This window comes from Cajanus cajan, chromosome 1 (assembly GCF_000230855.2).
Source record: "Cajanus cajan strain Asha chromosome 1, NIPB_CcT2T_4, whole genome shotgun sequence".
Classification (NCBI taxonomy): domain Eukaryota; kingdom Viridiplantae; phylum Streptophyta; class Magnoliopsida; order Fabales; family Fabaceae; genus Cajanus; species Cajanus cajan.
In genome coordinates, this window is record NC_138517.1 from 79365261 (window position 1) to 79386866 (window position 21606).

Consider the following 21606-nt stretch of genomic DNA (forward strand, 5'->3'; position numbering starts at 1 on the left):
TATATTCATCTATTAAATTTTTATATTTTTATCTATCATTAAATTTAAAGCAAATATTTAAATTAATTTATTTTTAAATTAATATTTTATAATTTTTTTTAGTTAAAATTTATATATTTATCTTTTAATTATAATAATTATAAACTTTTTTTAACCTAAGGGCAAAATAGTAATCTTTCACAATTATCAATTAAAAAATTTATTTTTATCTATCATATCAATCAATTCATTCACAAACTTTCACAAACTTTCTCTATACTTTCCACTCACTTTCCCTTAATCCAAACAACCTCACTTTCCACTCACTTTCCCTTCAAATCTCTCCTTTTCCACTTCCTCTTTTCCATCTTCAAATTCAAACAAAGCCTTAAGGTGATAATTATAAAAATGAGTAAATTTACTATAGAAGAGAAATTATGATTGAATGATTACATAAAAAGTGAACGTTTTTATAGAGTATTTAGTCATAATTTGGTTGATATATTTTTTAGAGTGGAAATAAAAGTTATTATCGAACGAAAAGACTCGTGAGTGGACAATGAGAGGTTGGATCCGAACATGGGAGAAATACTGACAGCTGGGTTGGGCTATAAGCCATCAATTCCCACCGGCCCACCTCATTCCAATCACCACTCATTCAATTGCCCTTTCAATATTCCTCTATCATGTTTATTCAATTATACTTCAAATTCCAATATTCCTGCAAAATAATAAATAAACACATGGCCGGCTAAGTTCGCCTCTGTTTTTTTCTTTCTTTTTTTAGAATTCATTCAGAACATTTTTTTGCAGCTTTCTTTTTTATTTTTATAAAGGTATAAAAAGAGAAACGATTGATATAAAAATATTAAAAATAATTTAAATTATTAATTATTAATTAACTTAATATTCTTACCTAAATTACTGAATTTTTTATAGCAACAAATCAACTTTTTAAAGGATATAAAGTAAAGTAGAGGTTACATATATCTTTGACTAAAATAATATTGCTTAAGTTGATGACAAAACTTTTCTTTAAAATATTTAATATAAATAAAACTTAAAACCTCACCCGCACCCTTCTCTGCCCAAGTCCAATTCACTATTGATAAGTGAAGTGATAATGACTTATATATTTTCTAGCCTAATTATTTCCGCCCTACCCACTCTCTGTCATTTTCCTTCGTTTCTTTATCTTTTGGCTGAGATAATACGGAATAGAATATATATTCAAAGTCATTTCTTTGAGTTTAATTAATAATAAATTAATTATATTAATAATATTTTAAGTTATTCTGTATAGAGAATATTTTAATTTATTTTTGAATATAAATTAGATAATTAAGTGAGGAATGAGGGTCGAAAAAAGAACTACCTAGTTCCTGAATTAAATATTTCCCACCAAAAGAATGATTGAAAAGCGTGTTAGATTTTAAGCGACAACGCAACGGAGCGAGAAAGGGCAACACCAAAACGCTCCGGAACATCGTCGTTTCGTTCGGTTCCTTTTCCTTATCACAAATCACAAATCAGACCCCAAAAATATCCCCCCGCTTTCCAAAAAGAGGCTCGGAAGAGGGCATAATTACGAAAAGGCCCCAGGCTTGAAAGTTGAAAGTGGAGAGTTGAAACTTGAAACCGTGGGTCTCATTTTTCATTCATCGCAGAGAATCTGAAAACCCTAATCTCCTCCGTGGTCGAAGATGAGAGAAATCCTTCACATCCAGGGAGGGCAATGCGGGAACCAGATCGGCGCCAAGTTCTGGGAGGTGATATGCGACGAGCACGGCATCGACCACACCGGCAGGTACAGCGGCGGCGACTCCGACCTCCAACTCGACCGCATCAACGTCTACTACAACGAAGCCAGCGGCGGAAGGTACGTCCCACGCGCCGTCCTCATGGATCTGGAGCCCGGCACCATGGACTCCGTCAGATCCGGCCCCTACGGCCAGATCTTCCGCCCCGACAACTTCGTCTTCGGCCAGTCCGGCGCCGGCAACAACTGGGCCAAGGGCCACTACACCGAAGGCGCTGAACTCATCGACTCCGTCCTCGACGTCGTCCGCAAAGAAGCCGAGAATTGCGATTGCTTGCAAGGTACTCATTAATGATCGATTCATTCGCTCCTTCTTCATTCGGTTGTTAATCTTTGATTGCTATTGTTGTTGTTGATGTAGGGTTTCAGGTGTGTCATTCGCTTGGGGGAGGGACTGGCTCCGGCATGGGGACGCTGCTGATCTCCAAGATTCGGGAGGAGTATCCCGATCGCATGATGTTGACGTTTTCCGTGTTTCCTTCGCCCAAGGTTTCCGACACTGTTGTTGAGCCTTACAATGCTACTCTTTCCGTTCACCAGCTTGTTGAGAACGCTGATGAGTGTATGGTTTTGGACAATGAGGCTCTCTATGACATATGCTTCAGGACTCTCAAGCTCGCTACGCCCACGTGTGAGTTGGTTTCTGGTTTTGGTTTTTGGTTTTGTTGCTTGCTGTGTTTGTTGAGTAATGATTGCTGGTAGTATCTGGTTTTGGGTTGAATTTTGGAAGTTGGGGTTGGGTGTCGTTGTGGTGTTGGTGGGGCCGTGGGGTTAGGTTTTGTGTCTTGCTCGATGCTAATGGTGGGTGGGTGGTGGTGTTTCACTTCTGCTGTCGATTTGGTTTACTGTCGCTTTCTCTCAATGGAATGTGTTTGGTTTATCTGATAATTTTTAGCTTTTTATGGAATTTGACTTTGAAAGAATTGGTGCTGAGAAAGTTGAGTTGTGGTTGGGAATGGTGTTTTAGTCAATTATACTTGCAGTCTGGTTAGATAAATTTCTCCATAAGTATTTCTAGGAGAAGAAAATAAGAACATTACATGAAATTAACTTCTCTAAAAACTAAAATTTGTTTTAAGTTTAAGCTAATTTGTGGAAATTCTCGTGTTAGCTTCTTCCAAATATGTTTTAGTTTAGATACTCATTCAGTCTCTGGTTGAAAACATTCTATGTTAGTCTTTATATACTGTCATTTTTATTTTCTTTTAGTTCCTATTGTCTGTTTTTTATTAATGACTAAAAGATAAAGTTTACAAAATTATAGGATTTAAAAGAAAACAAATTGTATGTATAGAGATAAAATGGAATGTTTTTATTTATAAAAGCTAAAAGATAAAGTTCTTGAAACTATAAGAATCAAATGAGTATTTGAACCTATGATTTTTATCTTAAGTTACAGAGAAACTTATTTCATTCTTTTTTATTTTCTTCTCTCAAAAGTACTTATACTTATTGAGAAACTTATCGAAAAATACTTGTGCTGCTAGATTGATTTTGAGAACTCCAAAAATTTCCCTGACAATGGGACAACTCTTGTTAGTTTTTACAAATAAATTCTTTTGGAAATTGAGCTAACAGGACATTAGTTGGAAGTTCAATTTTTCAAATTAATTAATTTTTACTTGTTTTGAATACAGTTGGTGACCTTAACCACCTGATTTCTGCCACCATGAGTGGAGTTACTTGTTGTCTACGTTTCCCTGGGCAACTGAACTCTGATCTTCGCAAGCTTGCTGTTAACCTTATCCCATTCCCGCGGCTCCATTTTTTTATGGTTGGGTTTGCGCCCTTGACATCAAGAGGATCCCAGCAGTACCGTGCTTTGACTGTTCCTGAGTTGACTCAACAGATGTGGGATGCCAAGAACATGATGTGTGCTGCCGATCCCCGTCATGGTCGTTATCTTACTGCTTCAGCCATGTTCCGTGGTAAGATGAGCACAAAGGAGGTGGATGAGCAGATGATCAATGTGCAAAACAAGAACTCTTCATACTTTGTTGAGTGGATACCTAACAATGTCAAGTCCAGCGTGTGTGATATCCCGCCCAAGGGTCTTAAGATGGCATCCACTTTCATCGGTAATTCTACTTCAATCCAGGAGATGTTCAGGAGAGTTAGTGAGCAGTTCACGGCTATGTTCAGGCGCAAGGCTTTCTTGCACTGGTACACTGGGGAAGGAATGGACGAAATGGAGTTCACTGAGGCTGAGAGTAACATGAATGATCTTGTTGCTGAGTATCAGCAATATCAAGATGCTACTGCTGACGAGGATGATTATGAGGATGAGGAGGAAGAAGAGGAGGCTGCTGAATAAGGCATGTTCCTCATTTGTCAAAAATTGTTTCAAATATCAATATGGTTGGCTTTGAACGAGTGTATAAGTTTTAATTGTGGTGCAGTCAAATTAGATTGACTCGTTAATGTGTATGCTTATTGTTGATTGTTGACATTGTATAAACTGTGTTTTGTTGACAATGCTTCTGTTGTTGAGATCAAATCTTGGATGTTTGTAATGATTAATGGCAGGTCTTGTTTTCTGTTTTTTCACCATTCTCACTCTTTAGTTACGTTGATTTATAGTAATTGCTTCTGAATTAAACTATAATATTTTTGGTGTTCTATTTAATTAACATTCTGTTATCAACGGGAGAAGCTCCGATCTAACAGACTAATAATTTATCCTGGTTACGAGACCAAATTAGTCTTTAAAATTGTGTGGATAGAGTATTATTTCTTTCGGAAAATTTAAAATCTTATTCAGCTTTTGAATGTATAATATATATATATATATATATATATATATATATATATATTTTTTTTTAAACCTTGTTATCTTTTTGTATTAAAAAGAACTAAAATGATTGTCGTTTTACAAAGTTAAAGCTAACAGTTTTAAAAAATGTCTGATCCATAAAATGTGAAAGTTTATATGATTTGGAATTTGCTGGGTTAATGGTCAGTTTTGACTTGTCTTTATAATTTTTTATGATTATTTTTACGAGACAATCTTATTTAGGTCGAAAATTATGGTGAGATTTGTTTTTCCTAATACCTAATCCGAGGATTTATATTAAGAAGAAAGATATATAATATTCTGCCGTTATATGAATTGAAAGAAATTTGTCCAGTGTCTAAAAGAAAGAATATTGAATGAAATGCTATTAAACTTCAAAAATGTAAATATAATTTATCTTAAAAGTAATGGTCTACCAATCAGCTTTTTTTAGCTCCTTGTATAAAAAAAAAAGTCAGCTTTTTTGTTTTTTGGATAACATTTAAAAGTGGGTGAGTTCGCAACTGGTTAAGCAAATAATCTTTCATGGTCCACAACGAACTGTCCAATGCCGTCTTTGCAAAAGACGTATAAAGTAGGCCTGTTTCCTAGAAATTTTAGGGTGATTTTATTTTCTCTCTACTGTTTTCTCTTCGCATCTCTGTTTTTTTAACCAAAAATACATTTTTTCAATTATTAGATGTTCCAAAAATTAATTTATATTAAATAGATTTCACTCACTAGTTTTTTTAGAAATAATATCCTGGAAATTTAGTTTTCGAAAGAATTAAAAATTTTAATTTCGGAAGGAAAAGTGAGAAACACTCTGTCAACTGGATCCAATAGTTTCCATTCATATTTGTCGTTTTCATATCCTCTACCAGAATTTGTAGGGCCGAGCATGACGTAAAACGAAAAAGGAAAATGAGAAGAGATAAAAAAAAAAAAAGGAAGAAACAAACGTAGGATTAGGAATTTTCCATGGCATCTGTGTAATGGGAATTTGGGAAGGGCAAAATGTAACTTCTCTTGGCAACTGCATGTATTCAATTATAGGAAATTTCCTTTCCGTTTATATTAAATATATTCTGAAAATTAAAATTTGGTACATTTAACTATTTGTGAAATAATGTTTCAGAAATTTATTTTTGAAAAATATTATTTTTAGAAAATAAAAAAAAAAAACTGGGAAGGATGATGCGAAGAAAAACATCAAGTATAAATAGAATTATCCTAATTTTCATTTTCCTCGTTGAAGGTTTGTAAATTTGGTGGGCTATTAGTTTTAGGTGTGGTGGTTCTATCGCATTTAAAGGCAGCTGAAAGTCACAATCCAAACCCAAGCTATGAAGTGGGCCTAAACACCAAAACCCAAGCTATGCAGCAATGTGTTATTCTCAAAATTAATTTTCAAGATTGATATACCCAAAGAAAATTAATTGGTAAATATTAAACCCAAGCTCAAAGATCAGGAGGAGATTTTTTTTTTTTATTGTGTTTAATATTTATCAATTATATATTTCTAACCACCAGACTCTTTCCTCCTTTTTTGATTACCATTGATTGTACCAAACAAAATCTTAAATTTTAAAAATTGTAGACCACTAACCTGAAATATTATATGCAGTGTATCCCCTCTAATACGTACAACAACTCCAACCCAAACTAGATACCGTTGTCGTCCATTTAGAATATCCATAATACCCTTAATTATTTTATTGTCACTCGTAATCTAGTTTTAGAATGATGATTACAAATGGAAGAGTTAGCGGCTTCAACTTAATTAATCAATTAAGATTCTTTTGTAAACGACTAGCCGAATGGTGGGTACTTGAGCAAAACATATATTACTTAATTATTACCTTATTCTTACCACTTCAAAGATGACCAATTCTGTTCTTAATTATTAGGGCGGCATATTTGTGGGTTAACGTTCACATCTTCTCTACATTATTGGTTCATATATAAATATGCCCTAATGCAATGCCATATTCATCCACCAATTATCGATTAATACTACAACACATATTGCTAGTACATATTCCTGCCGCTACAAAACTCCACTTGCTATTAGTACTTTTTGAGTTCTTGTCAAATGGCTAATCTCTCGTTGTTGCTAGCAGTTTTATTATCTCTTTCACTTTCAGTTGTTTTAGCAGCTGATGCTAGTGCTCTCCAAGATTTCTGTGTTGCAGACCCAAAAAGCCAAGGTATACCAAATACATGCATGCACAGTTCACACGTATCTTGACATTTTACTTTAAAAATTTAAATACACTTTTTTCTCACCAACTTTTAAGTTTTTACAAATTTTGTCACACAACTATTAATCAAATTTACATGATTTATCACTAAATTTATAATGTTTTGCATATTTTATCATTTCATTAGTTGGTTGTTTGATATCATTGTTGACACATTAATCACACGTTAATTGCTGAAATGAATTAATAATGTATTATATGAATGATGACAGTGTTAGTGAACGGTTTGGCATGCAAGGATCCAAAACTGGTGGAAGCAAATGACTTCTTCTTCAGTGGTCTTAACATAGCAGGCAACACCACAAACCCCGTAGGGTCTAGGGTCACACCAGTCTTCGCAACTCAGCTTCCAGGGTTAAACACTCTCGGCATCTCCATTGCTCGCATCGACTACGCCCCATGGGGCCTTAACCCTCCTCACACGCACCCTCGTGCCACCGAAGTCTTGACCCTTCTCGATGGCACCTTAGAAGTTGGATTCGTCACTTCCAACCCCGAAAACCGCCACTTCAGGAAAGTTCTACACAAGGGTGACGTGTTTGTGTTCCCCATTGGACTCGTCCATTACCAGAGAAATGTTGGGTATGGCAATGCTGTTGCTATTGCAGCGCTTAGTAGCCAGAATCCTGGAGTCATCACCATTGCTAATGCGGTGTTCGGGTCTAACCCTAGCATTGCTGGTGATGTTCTTGCTAAGGCTTTTCAATTGGATAATGCCACCATCAATTATCTAGAGTCCAAGTTCTAGACATGGACATGCATGCACGTGATGTGAGAGATTGAATTTGATTCATTATTAATTGCTTTCTTGTGTGTTGGTTTATGCATTTCGATTTGCATGCTTTATTGTTATTTGTGGTCTTTCTGTTTCCTTTGGTATTAAGATGTATCACTTGATTAATTTGTGCAATGCCAGTTCAATATTGAGTACAATTTCCATGAGAATAAAAGTTTTAAGAACATTATGGATTTTGTGATGCCTTCGCATTGTTCTGTGTTTCACGTTTATAAATTTTCCTCCAGGAATTTGAATTATATATAGGAGATACTCGACCACCTCAATTTTATCATAAAAAAATGGATAGTAGATATATGATGTGAATAAAGGAGTAAATCACCGTATTATTAGTTATTATTAGTAGAATTTTCCTTATTAGTTTCTGTTTGTAATTTCATGTTATTATATTAGTATATGAAAATTTTTAAAAAATAATCCTAAACTTGTATTATGTCATTTATGATGTGTGAGGTAACCTGCGTTGATGCGTCAGGTTAAGTACTACATATGTGCTTATATATCTCTCTACATGTAAGACAAGTAAGGATTAAAATAAAATATTATCATCCTTCATTTTGCCCTCACTTTTTCCTCTTTCTAGCCATGTTCTTCACTTACAGTATCACCTTTTCTTTCTCTTCCTCTCACTCCCCCTCCGGCCTCCACAGTGTCCCTCTAAGGCTTAAAATGAAATGTTATCAACATTTCTTTTACCTTCACTTTTGTCTCTCTCAAGCTCTTTCTCTTTATATATACGGAACAATCTTTATTGATTGATACCCGAACATAAAAGAGTGTTGGATCATATTGGTGGTGATGGCTTTACAACATTGAGAAAATATCAAAGAGAAAATCATTGATGATGATAACAAAGAAGAAACAATAGAAAAATATTAATTGGAAGTATTCAAGGCTTGCGTAAAACATTAATCTTTAGGTTCAATTTGTTCCCATTAATCACTATAGAAATTGGATGCAATAGTTTGTTCTCATTAATCACTACAGAAATTGGATGCAATGGTGTTTTGGTGAGCACCCTTCATGATACAATTAATAGAGTTCCTTGACATGATTCGCTCGCTCACATCAAGCATATTGTTGATGATAATTTATAGAATAATAACTTCATTAATTATCTTGTGTTACACTCTCTATTTAGAGTTTATTTATTTATATAATGTTGCAAAATTTATTAACAAAATCAATTTTTTCTTAAATCCAAAACAACATATTACAAGTAGGGCATTACATAAAAAGCCCCTAAACAAAGTTATATAAAACTTAATTGAATCAAAATGTGTTTTTGCACCCCCAAAGGCCATTGCAAAACTAATCCTAAAACAATGTGTTCATAACTATAAAAATATATAAGAAAAGAACCAAATGTTTTAGCCTTAATGCAAAATATATAACTATATTAACATAAAAATAAACATAGGTATGAGACATAAACCTCCTTTATAACATCATTATCTTTATGATCTTTTTGAACATTACCTATGTAACACATTTATAGAAGACACACACAAAAGAGAAAGGAGTGAAATATATATCACATCTTGCTTGAGTATAACAAAAAAGTAGATAGATCAAATGTACATAATATACCATGAGATACATATACAGAACAATTTTTTTAAAAGATGGTGTTTCATTGTGATGCATGAATACATAGATCAATGCACATAGCCTCACAAGGTTTCACATGGAAGCTCCTATCTCTACAGGTTAAGTTTTCATTCAAATCATACATAGAACAACATTCCATGACATTCATAATCATTTATCGTCATTTACAACTTATTCATATATGTCATTTATCATCAAATCATACGACATCATTATCAATTCATAGGTTTATTATTAGGTCAACTCTAGTATTGATTCTTTCTTTTATATTCCCTCAATCCTTAAAATTATGATAGCTTAACATTATAGTAGGGGTGGTGTACACTTTATATATATAATTTTTGTTTATAAAAAAGTTATAAGCCTATATCTTGAAGAAACAATTGGCACCACAAGGATCAAAATTATTTATCACTCATAAATAGAGGGGGAATGAAAATAAAGGAAAAAAAGAACTAGCATATTATTTTAATTTAAATGTCAAGAAAACTTGTCATGCATGCAAAGGAAACAAGGCATTATTTTGTCCTTGAACAAGAGATAGAAAATTACATGACCAAAAAATCACTCCAAATTGTTGCAATTCAAAGCATCCTTGACTTTTAGGATTGTTGAGGTTAAAAGGGTGTTCACAGCTGACATTGATTCCATATTTGGCATATTGATTCCATCTGGACTTGAAGCTAGTATTTGAAAAGCTACTGTCAATAATGAACCCCCTATTCTTTCAATATTTACATCATTAAAAGCTCCCAAAGTTGCATTTGGTTCACCATCTGCAGAGATGACAAAACCTGATGGAAGAATTGGTAACACTGAAGAGTCCTCTCCTTTTATGGCTAAATTCATAGTTGCTACATCGGTTGGAGCATATACAACATACGATCCCATGGGATTTGTAAAACTCTCTTGAAGAATTAGTGCATTGTTCTCGCTAGGGATGAATGGCTGAACATAATTAATTGTAATGAAATTAATCAAGTTTACTTAAGGAAACAATAACGAAGTTAATTAGGACAACTAGTGTAAAAAGTTAATATTTAAGCATATAATTACCATTTTTTTTCCATCACCCATTTAGTTATAACAAAATGCCTTAAATGCCAAAGTCTTTGTTGAATATAATTATACTAAAAATTAAACTAAACTTGTCTAACACCAAAATTAAACCATAAACAAAAAGAAATATTGAAATTACCTGAAGAATTGATATACAGTTGTGAGGATGAATTCCATTTGAGATGTGTGCAACCCTGTGTGTAGGATTTCCGCAACAAAGAACATCCCACTACACATATATAAGAAAATAACAAGTAGTTATTAATGATTATACGATGTAAGGTTAACTTAGGTTTAACTAAAAAATAAAATATTATTCTTATATATATATACAATAAAAGACTGATTAATTAGTTCATTTGTGAACCTGAGCCCGTCTTTTATCATCTGTGAAGAACTCAAAAACTTTCATATAATGAAGAGGAAGCCAAAGGGAGGTAGCAGCTACAACAATCATGCCATTTGGTTGACCAAGGTCTGTGTTTTTGCGAATAGAAACCCTCACCCCGCTATTATTCTCCATATTTGATTGTGGGAGGTCTAATTTACCCGACATAGTTAAACTTTCACAAAAGATCTTGATCATACGATGAGAAAAATTCATTACACTCCTCCTTCCTTTAAGAGAATTGACAACTGAATGATGAATAATGTAAAATTTTGAGTTAACTATAAGCACATAATAAATCATAAAGCAAATATATTAATGAAAAATGTAAGGGTTTTGAATGAAGATGACAAAGTATAACCTCCTTCAGAGTCATGATTAGGTATCTTTTCAACATAAAAACAAGCAAATCTCTCACAAATTCTTTGAAGTTCCATAATCCATCTTTCTGCTCCATATGCAATTCCTTTATGAACAATATCTTTGTATAGTTGATGTGCTTGGATCTTATCATCCACTTCTACATGTTCAATCCAAGTCACCTAACATAAAACATAATATTGTTTTTTTTGAGTTTGTTTGATAAAATAATGAGATATGTATATGTTGAACATAATATTGTATGAATACGGGTTATAGCTGATTTATTAAATTAGATATAAAGATGGTGATAAGTATATATTTATTTATTTTATATCGTATTTGTATTCGTTTTAATTTTTTTAGAAATTAATTTTATTTTTTAAAAATTTATTTGACATATATATAATTATATATATGCGTGTTCATGCTTTCTAGCATTTGTAACACTGATTCATTTATGTAAAATTCGTTTTGAGTACAAAAAATGTATTTCCCAATAACATGTAGAACATTTGAATCATATAGTTGAAGATTTATTCAAGTACTATGAATAAGTAAATTACTAACCATGGAACACCCATTAGGCATTTCTTGAATCATGCATCCAGAGGGATATCTCCAAGAGTGAAAAATGGAGTTTTTTTGTCGAAATGAATCAAATGACACATCTACTATCACCCATACACCTTCTTCAATTTGTTGACAATAACGAAGAAATTGGAATTCACGAGGTTGCACTAAAGGTGAAAGAACATGCATTTTTTCAAACATCTGTCATAAAAGTATTGTCAATAAATAAATAAAAAATAGTCAAAAATCTTAATTACAAAAAGTAAGGTTTGCACACGAATATATACCAGTTGCAAAGCTCCACTTCGATTTCCTAGCAAACCACTTTCAAGTACTTTGATTGTTTCTGCTTTCGTAATAATTGTTGGAAAAAGATTAGCCCATTTGTCCTGGAAAGATCAATTGCATCATGTTCTTACGAGTATATAAAATTCTTTAATGTAGATAATCAATATTGTAATATTAAAGAAAATTAAGAGGGAAATATTTAACAAATTAACAAGAGTTACGAAGTGCTCACTGAATCTAAGAACATCTCAACTAGCTGGATGCAATTAATGCTCACTATTCCCGAATCTTTTGTTGCTTCTACATGCATGTTGACACCTTTGAAATGATTGGTCCTTGGAAACACTTTTTCATAATTTTCATGGTTAAGAATGAATTTCTCATCTTGAGTTGAAGTATTGGTCCAAAAAGGATCATTAATTCGAAGAAGCCTAACTAATTCATCCATTGCATCAATAGCAACCTTTGACATAAGGGTATTTTCTATACCTTCACTTCCCGATGAGTTAGGCAATAAATGGTCACTGTCCATAATTTGCTTACCAAGACTTCGATTGGGACATGAACTTTCACCTGTCTCTTGGTTTTGTGAATTTCCTAGTGTTGTTGGAGAATGTGAACTTGATCCTGTGATAGGAATAAAACCTTGTTGTAACTCAGGTGGTGACATTTGTTTCTCCAAGTACCTTGCAAGAAGGCTAGACACTTTTTCATGCTGAAAACCAATTCATAAATAAATAATCATATATATACGTTAATTAAAACCAATCACCGTGTAGTCTTTTGTTTTGAAAAAAAAAAAGTAAAAAAATTATTCAGATTATATTTAAAAAGAATCAATCGAACGAGTTCACTAACCTCTTCTTTTAGTTGGGCATTTTCAAGTTGCATCTTTTGGATAACATGTTCATGTTTTCCTTCTGGATATGGTGGACCCCCACAAGATGGACAAAGCATATTCTTTAATGCTTCTTTCATTAGGACATTTTCGCTATGTATCCTATCATTCTCAACTCGAAGAGCTGTGTTATCTGCTCGCTCATGTTGATTCTTAAGATAACATGCATACACAAAAAATTGAGAGTTATATATTATTCATACATTTTTTTTTTCATTTTTTTAATCACATTTATTATTTATACATCACTCTCGATCTCTTCTCTTAGACTCTATCTCTCATAGTACGTTGAAAAAAAAATGTTCGATTTTTTTTTTAGTAGAAAAGTATGCTATCTGTAATGAGTGACACTAAGTATGATCACATGTAAAATAACTTTTAAATGAAAAACATTATACTAAATAAAATGAACCACCTTGATTTGAGTCCTTTTATTCTGAAACCAAAACTTTATTTGTTTGGGTTCAAGTCCAATCTCAGAAGCTAAATGACGTCGTTGGACTTCATCTGGATGTGGACACTCCTTGATGAATCTTCAAAAAAATAAACTCCAAAAATTAATTGAGAGAGTATTAGAATGTGCAAAGATATTTCTAAATCGCTGACGCTAAATGTGTTATAAAATAATTAATAATTATGCTGTATATGCAATCATATTAAATGTATATTGTTTAAATTTTATTAGCTTAGTTTAATTTGAGTTTAGGTAAATTTAGATAGTTAATTCCTAAAGAAATTAATCTGGGTTCTGGGATAGTATTTTTTTACTTTTCAAATTTCATAAAAAATTATAATAAAAAAATCTGAGACATGAAATGTTTTTTAAAAAATAAGTGAGATAATAAATCAAAATCATAAATCATTCATAAAAATATTTGAAAGTTTATTTTTATTGTCACACATCAACATAGAGAATGATATATTGATAATAGATAAGTGAAATACTTACAAAATTGAAGAGAATAACAAATCGATACACAGTCAAAAGTTAGAGTACATGAACATATTAATATATTAAAATATAATTGAAAAAAGTTAAAGAAATGTGTTTGCTCTTTTTTATTCTATTCGCAGAAATTGAACTCGATATCTAGGCATTCACAAAAACTCGTGCACATATTGTTCAACTAACTAAGTACATGGTTGTTGGATTATTATTGTATCTTAAGTTGTATATGGATTTTTGGCATTTCTTGTAACAATCTAATATATCTCTTTATTTACTGATTAAAAAAAACTAACTTAGACTGTCTTGATTAACTAATTTTGTTTGATTTTAATTACTTGATTTGATCTATGAAAATTTGATGCAAAAACTAAATTTCTTCAATTTTACTTGTTTTTAATACAAACTAACTCATTGATTTAAACCAACCTAAATTTTATGAATTAGATAAATTAATTTAAGTTTCTCAAGTTGTCAAGTTAACTTGTTTTTTAGTTACAGGCAAATATTTGTAATCGGTTGTCATATTAATTAGTGGGAGGATTCGAGCTCACTCTCCTCTTTTATCATTTCAGTCTTGTGTCAAGTTAACTTATATTTATGTCTTTCTCTTTGTTTCTACTAAAAATATTCTCCAACTAATAGTTAAAGACTACTATTTTAACACGTAAAAATTATCAAAGTGAATTTCTTTTTCAAGAAGTTTGTCTGTACATATATATAATTAGGAATTAAACTCATGATGACATGTTCAATAAATCCAACAATCTAACACATGTGTAAGATCTGGGTGGTACCATTTATCCCTAACCCTAAATAATATGCATAAATAGTTGATTGAATCTGAAGTTGATTTTTTTTTTTAATATGTCAAATATTTGTTAATTGGTACAATTGAAACTTTTGAGTAGAAAAAGAGTATGAATATAACATACTTCAAATTACATGTTATTTGTAAAGAAAAAAAGTGAGAAATTCCTATTTTTTTTTTTGAAGAAAATCCAATGCATTAAATATAATACTTATAATACATATAGGTACAAAAATTTGACCGCATTAATCAATTCAACAAAATATGCCATTATTAGTCAAAACAACTCAAATTCAATAGATAAAGAAACTGGTCAAAATAAGAATAGAATTGGTCAAAATAATATAAGCTATTGACAGAAAAATAAATTTGAATTTGAAAATGTTGATTTTGTTTATACAAAAATATTTTTAGTTAAACAACAACTCACGTATGAGATAATTGGCTATAAATCCTTATTACTTAATTATCTTATAATTATTTTTTTCTCTGGTAAAACGTATAAAATATTCTTTCATATCAATTGAAGATTTGGATGAATAATATATGTATTAAGAATGTAAAAAAAAAGTTAACTATCATTCAATCTCAAATCATATTAAATTTGTTAATTTTTATAATAATTGTTTTAAAAGTCATGCCAAAATGATTTTAATTGATTAATAATATAAAAAAAAATTATATTGACAAACACGTGACTTTTAAATACTTAATTTTTTTGTCAAACTTATTTTTTCTCCAACTTTATGTTACTTTATTTCCAAGTATATTATATAATATAAATTTTAAAAAAAAATTATTTTACACCATTAGTTAATCACAGTTTTTGTCACATATAATAAATTTATGAATTTTTATATAAACTACTAAAAAGTCATAATACTATGATTTATTATATAAAAAAGATTTAATGACAATACATGTATAAAATAATTTTGTATTGTCATTTAATTACAATTCATAATTTACACAAATTCATCAACTTTTACTATAAGTACCTTAAAAATTATATAAAAATTAATTTGATTAATTAACAATATAAATTTTTTTACATGAAACACCATTATACTTATAAAATAATATTATACAGTCATTACGTAACCATTAAGTATGAAATATTACTTTTATCATATGAACAATCAAGTCATTGATCATCATGACCATCAAAGAGATTTTTTACGACAATTAAGGGTTCATATGCTTTATATTTTTATTAAATTGTTTATGAAAGAATTATTAGTTGTGAAAAAAAAATATTTTGAAACAATTGATTTATATTTGGGTTTGATATTTTAAAAGCAAGTTGAGAAGAATATTTTTATTGTTGGTAAAGTAAATTTGCTTTTGGAGTGTAATTGAAATTGTACCCCCCCACCCCCCTCAAAAAAAAAAGCGTGATTGAAAAACATGTTTAAATTAATTTGAACCATACATTTGTATTGAAACGAGTACTTTTTACTGGAAAGTGTGAAAATTGATTTTCTAACTTTAAATAAAGAGGTGTAAAAAAACTTTAAATTATCAGAGGCTAAAAATATAATTTTACTCCGCATGTAAAATCAATTTTATCTAATAAAAAACAATTCTACACATTGAGTAAATTTTGTGGTAGAAAAATCCATTTGACAAACATACATGAGTCCCATTCGTCGTGATCATAGATATAATAAAATGGACATTCAACCAAATTTAAGTAAAAGAAGAACCCATGCCATGAAATAGATGAAGCCAAACAAAGCAAAATCAAGAGAAATTATTCATCATCAATGTGGACAAAGATGTATAGAGGCTTGATGAAAAACAAAATGGAAAAGTTTTTATGAATCTCAATCAACTCTACATTGTGTAAATATTTATGTTCACCCTTTCATTTCTTTCATCCAAAAAGTGAGATGTTCCCACAAAATCAAGCAAATAAAAAATTAATTAAAAACAATAATGTTGAAAGAAAATATTGTTAACCAAAAGGGTGACCTTATTACCTTTCAAGTTTGGCTGTTTGTACAGAAGTAAGACGTTTGTATGAAGGTCTTCTTCCTTCATTTAAGTTTTGAGAGCCTTCATCACCAGACCCGCCAACACTTGCAATAGAAGAATCCATTTTCCAACCACGATAAGCAAATACAATTGCAACTATTGGAGATTTTTATTGATCTTCACCTATTCTGTAAATAGATCCATGAACATTTAGGATATTTATATATGTCACTTTTGTTCTTTCACACCCTCAGTGTAGTTGCACAAATGATTTATCATCCACAAAAGGCAAAGGTAATAAAATAATATAATAATAAATACAAAAGAGTAATTTGATTTCTTTCCTAGGTAATATTTCCTTTGGATTCTTATGTGTAAAGATAAATAGAAATGTTTTCTAGTCTTTTCCATATAAGCAAATTTTGTTAATTGATAAGCCAGGAAAAAAATTATAAAAAGGACGTATTTTGGTAAACCACCATTTTTGGGAAAAAGATTATTTTAGAGAATTTGATAAGAGCAACGGGTGATTTTAAAGCCTTCCAAATGTACTTAGATTAAAATATAAAAAAGTTTTTTTTTTATTTTACAAATATACGATGAATGAATTATGTGTAAGACTCATTAAATATAGCATGTATTATTTTAGTGAAATATACATAAAATCTACACAATAAAACAAAGTATTATAAAATTTTACTATGGCAAGTATTACAATCCTTGGTTTGGTATAGAGGAACGAAGGTATATGAGAGGAAATTTTGAAATTTGAATCGAAGAGACAATTAAAAAAGAAAGAAAATCTTGAACTTTTTATTCTAAAAGGCAACTTTTTTTTTTCTCCCTTATATTTTGTTTTCATTTTTTCTTTAACTACACAAAAGAAAATGTATTGTTATCCTTGCTTTTTATTTTCTTATTTTATTTCCTCTCACAAATATTACATACATCCTATTAATTATATGTAATTATTTAAAAAGAAAATATTAAACGACTTTTTGTACTTTTATATAATAAATGTTTTATTTTCACCGTTAATATATTTTTATGTAATATATTTTTATTTTTGTTCCCTTAACTATTCATTTTGGTCAAATACTTTGGCTAGTTTAGTATTTTATTTTTATATCAAAATTTTATTTATATTAAAATTTCAAGATATAATATTTGTATCTTGTTGGCTCATGACATAATTCGTTTTATATACAAGTTATTTTGTATGCATAAATCAGTCACAACTTTAAGGATTACATAATTTTCAATCTCATGACATGATTGGCCTTGCACTCAATCGACTTCACACACAAGTCAATAGTGACTTCAAAGGATGTGTACTCTCCTAAGTCATGACACAACCAATCTTTTAAGTATAGGCATGCATGGTGATCGAGCCTAAATGGTCAAACTATTCAAATTAGGTTTCATTTAGTCAAGCACATTAACATGTTCTAAAAATTGGCAAAATCAATATGTATTATTTCCTCTTAATTGGTCTCTCTCAACAAATGTTGCTCGTGATAGACTTCATGAATAGAGATCCACCAAAATCCATGTTTGTAAGTAATCCCCCCTGTAACACCCCCAAAATAGATTTTTTCGCCTATTTAACAAATGTCGTATATAATATAGTATAACATACCAAAATTATGTTAGATTTTGACAGATAGGTCCCAAAAGGTCTTTTGTCCCTCTAAATCCAAAGACACCACACTTTCTATGTCGCTTAAAATAAGTTTTCCATGTTGATTATGGAATTTTCTTACATGCAAGTGATATAAAAAATTTGTACTTTCTATATCAAATAAGGAATGCTTGTTAAATATGTTGTTAATTAAGGACAAATTTTAACACTATTTTTATATTGGTTTTGACAGCAATCAATATAACTTTTTTTTTTTATAACCTATTTGTTTTATAATTTTCCCTCTTGATAACAAATAGACAAGATTAGATAGTTCACATGTATAAGGCCAACCACTAGTAATCTTATATATTATCCATATTAATAATATAAGTATCCTAAAAATTACAAATAATCTAAATTATACTACAAAGTCTATAGATATAAACTACATAAACAATCTTAATGACAACCAATATATTTATGATAAAAAAAAATATCATAATTGCAATAATTAATAAAATTCATACACCTAAGAAACATTAAAATAATAACATAAATTTACCCAAATTCACAAGTTATGATAAACGAAAACAAGAAAAAAAAAGTGAAAATCAATGGGTGTTGATGTCATCCAACTCTTCCCGCTTAATGAATCCGTTTGTTGATTATTTAAAAGTTCAAATTGAAGAATAATATTATTTCACCAATTAATTATCATGTTAGATTAAATAAGTAACTTAGTTTATAAATATATTACCCCTTTAATGACTTAACAATATTTGTAGAGATAATTGTGAGCATTTAGCTCATCATACAATATTCACACTTATGGTTACCTAATTATCTTGGACTCTACAAATTGAATATATACAATGAAAATGTATTTTAAATTTTAATTGAATGCATGTTTGACAATTAACTTACATTTAATGCCAAATATGAAAGCTTCCTCCTATATGAACTCGACATCCTTTGCAACATCTTATATGTGTCCATAGCTTTACAATAAACAATGAAAATTAAAATGCATTAATTGTTGAATTCATGATTATTAAAATATATGATAAAGAAAATCTATGAATTATAAACTTTCCAATCAAGTACATTCATAATGGCCAAGGTTTTCACTTTCTTGTACAATGAAAACTAGAGAACCACACACAACATTTTGCCTAGAAACAATAACTAGTATTTGTTTCTGGTCCTACATTTTGTTATAGTATTAGTAATTAGTAACAAGTAACTCATAATTTCAAATAATTTTTAAATTTGTATTTACACATGCAAGTACTAAGTAGAACTACATATCAATTGTTTCATTCCCAACACTTTGAATGTTGAGAAGGTCAATGCATGAATCCATAAATACATATGTTAAAGGCAATATAGATACCTTAAATGTTGAAATAAACTTTTAAATAAATATTTTGATATATAATTAATTAAGTGATTTTCATAAAATAAAATTATATTTACAACTATAATTGTGCTAACAATATGCTTAGCAAATTGATATCTGCACAAATGTCACAAACATTCTCTAGCATATATAAAAAGGATGGTATAATGCTCCTACCTATGACATCAAGACCCAACTATACATGTACAAGGTTCTCCTAATAGTCATCATTATTGCATCCAAACTCTAAATTAAGAGGAGACAAATATGGTTCAGATCTTGGGCAATAACTTGTTTTTGCTTTAAAACATCATCCTAAACAAATATCAAAGTTAAAATAATATTAGTAAGGTTTTTCAAATGTAAAGATAAAAAAAATATATGTAAACCAAATTATTAGGAATATATTTATTACAATGGCCATTGTTAGTCTAGCCAACCATATGATAAAGTTATTAGGGGCACATCTCATTCTCTATACCTCCCTATTAGGCATATGGATTCAAGTAGGGATGAAAAAATAGATCAACCCTGCCCCACTATTGGCTTGCCAAAAATAAGCCAAGTCGAGCTGGCTTGCCAGAAGAAAATAAGTTGGACACCTTAGTCTGTCTTGCCTAAGGGCGGGTTGGCGAGCTAGTAGGCTAGTCTGCCAAAAAAAAGAAAAAAAGGAGAAAGTTTGCATATTTATTTTGATTTATCCTTCCAACATATTTTTTCAATATATAAAGGATCTACATAAATCAATATATCTAAATAATAAAAAAAATCAAATTACAATTGATTTGATTGATTTACTACACAGCAAATCTCAAATTACATATAATAAAATAAATGAAAGTACAACATATTTGTTGTACAACAAATCACACATTACATACAAAATAAATTTGAAGTCACTTAATTAAATTTATATTAAATATAATTAAATAAATAAAAATATAAATAAATTAAATGGGCCAAAGGGCTAGGCAGGGCAAGTCAAGTGTGCTAGGATACCTAGCTCAGCTCGCCAATTTTTGACAAGCCAACAAGTCAGCCTGTGGACTATGACCCATTTTTTCACCTCTAGATTCAACTGGTAAGATCTCAAATGCCTACAACCTCTACTTGTACCATATCATCCTTAATTCACTAATGGTGTATGGTTGACCCCATAATGGGAACCTAAGGCCACTACATGTTATGGGGGATCATCAATATAAAGCTCACAATCAAAAGGGATAACAGCAGTAGCTTCCACTCCTAATCCCTTAGCACCCACACAAATCCCCTTAGTACTAACACAAACAAGTGAACCTTGTAGACTTGATGGCACATTAATACATTTTGTGGCCACACCAAGTGATGCCATCCCATGTCTCATGTCTAGTAACATTTGCTCCCTTATCTTTGGCTCTATCTCTACTCTAATTTCAACTCTGATGTGCTAAAAATTTGCATCAGTAAGTTATGATTTACTAAAAGTAGATTGAAATAAAGCTCCAAAGAATGGTTATATGCTTAAACCTCATCTAACAACATGAATAAGATCTAGATGCTCTAGATGATTGATGGCAAAAGTCAATATATCATCCCCCTTGAGGAAAAAATGTTCCATGCGTGCTCTGCTCAACCAGAGCATTCTACAAAACCAAAATTTAAATATGTTAACAAATTTTAATTAAGATCAATTGCTACATTCACAATTGAATTTAAGGATATTTAGAGATCTAGTGCATTATGTCATGTACCCCAATCATCAACTACACAGGCAAAAGGATTGAAATGGTGACCGTTATAGAAACAGTAAATATATATAGGATTATATCTCACATCACTGGGCTACTCACTAACAAAGTTAAAGTTTAATTTAGCGAGTGATAAAGAAGACCAAAAGTAGCAATAGTTGTTGGAGTAACGACAACTTGTATGGTAACAATTGTGGAAAACACAATTGTAGTAGGTTTGGTCATACTTGGCAATTAGAAGCCTTTCTCATTGGTGGATTAGATCCCATCTTCAATATGATATCCTTGGTAGTAACTGATTATGTCAATTG

The 21606-nt window shown here is 30.6% G+C and overlaps 3 protein-coding genes across 3 annotated transcripts; 2 read left to right on the forward strand and 1 right to left on the reverse strand.

Annotated features, from left to right (window-relative positions):
* Nucleotides 1-1562: 1562 nt before the first annotated feature.
* LOC109811440 (tubulin beta-7 chain) lies at nucleotides 1563-4348 on the forward strand. Its single transcript, XM_020375195.3, has 3 exons — nucleotides 1563-2079; nucleotides 2160-2429; nucleotides 3436-4348. Exons 1-3 carry the CDS (start codon nucleotides 1683-1685, stop codon nucleotides 4110-4112), a joined length of 1344 nt encoding a protein of 447 aa, XP_020230784.1. The 5' UTR covers nucleotides 1563-1682; the 3' UTR covers nucleotides 4113-4348.
* A 136-nt stretch (nucleotides 4349-4484) lies between these two features.
* Nucleotides 4485-8004, forward strand: LOC109811468 (putative germin-like protein 2-1). The gene is made up of 2 exons (XM_020375229.3): nucleotides 4485-6781; nucleotides 7048-8004. Exons 1-2 carry the CDS (start codon nucleotides 6667-6669, stop codon nucleotides 7581-7583), a joined length of 651 nt encoding a protein of 216 aa, XP_020230818.1. The 5' UTR covers nucleotides 4485-6666; the 3' UTR covers nucleotides 7584-8004.
* Nucleotides 8005-9704: 1700 nt separating this feature from the next.
* Nucleotides 9705-16666, reverse strand: LOC109811485 (homeobox-leucine zipper protein HDG11). The gene is made up of 10 exons (XM_020375242.3): nucleotides 16548-16666; nucleotides 13224-13341; nucleotides 12769-12960; nucleotides 12143-12625; nucleotides 11910-12011; nucleotides 11620-11823; nucleotides 11051-11231; nucleotides 10669-10937; nucleotides 10441-10530; nucleotides 9705-10190 (listed from the first exon to the last, which is right to left on the reverse strand). The coding sequence occupies exons 1-10, from the start codon at nucleotides 16664-16666 to the stop codon at nucleotides 9807-9809; spliced, it is 2142 nt and encodes a 713-aa protein (XP_020230831.1). The 3' UTR covers nucleotides 9705-9806.
* Between the last annotated feature and the right edge of the window lie 4940 nt (nucleotides 16667-21606).

What these genes read in the sequence shown, in the direction of transcription:
- LOC109811440 (XM_020375195.3), top strand. Translation starts at nt 1,683, where the DNA reads ATGAGAGAAATCCTTCACATCCAGGGAGGGCAATGCGGGAACCAGATC. An exon ending in GAATTGCGATTGCTTGCAAG is followed by an intron (nt 2,080 to 2,159) that starts GTACTCATTAAT and finishes TTGTTGATGTAG; the next exon opens with GGTTTCAGGTGTGTCATTCG. An exon ending in CAAGCTCGCTACGCCCACGT is followed by an intron (nt 2,430 to 3,435) that starts GTGAGTTGGTTT and finishes TTTTGAATACAG; the next exon opens with TTGGTGACCTTAACCACCTG.
- LOC109811468 (XM_020375229.3), top strand. Translation starts at nt 6,667, where the DNA reads ATGGCTAATCTCTCGTTGTTGCTAGCAGTTTTATTATCTCTTTCACTT. An exon ending in TGCAGACCCAAAAAGCCAAG is followed by an intron (nt 6,782 to 7,047) that starts GTATACCAAATA and finishes GAATGATGACAG; the next exon opens with TGTTAGTGAACGGTTTGGCA.
- LOC109811485 (XM_020375242.3), bottom strand. Translation starts at nt 16,666, where the DNA reads ATGGATTCTTCTATTGCAAGTGTTGGCGGGTCTGGTGATGAAGGCTCT. An exon ending in TGCCTAATGGGTGTTCCATG is followed by an intron (nt 11,232 to 11,619) that starts GTTAGTAATTTA and finishes GTTTTATGTTAG; the next exon opens with GTGACTTGGATTGAACATGT. An exon ending in ACTGTATATCAATTCTTCAG is followed by an intron (nt 10,191 to 10,440) that starts GTAATTTCAATA and finishes AATTATGTTCAG; the next exon opens with CCATTCATCCCTAGCGAGAA.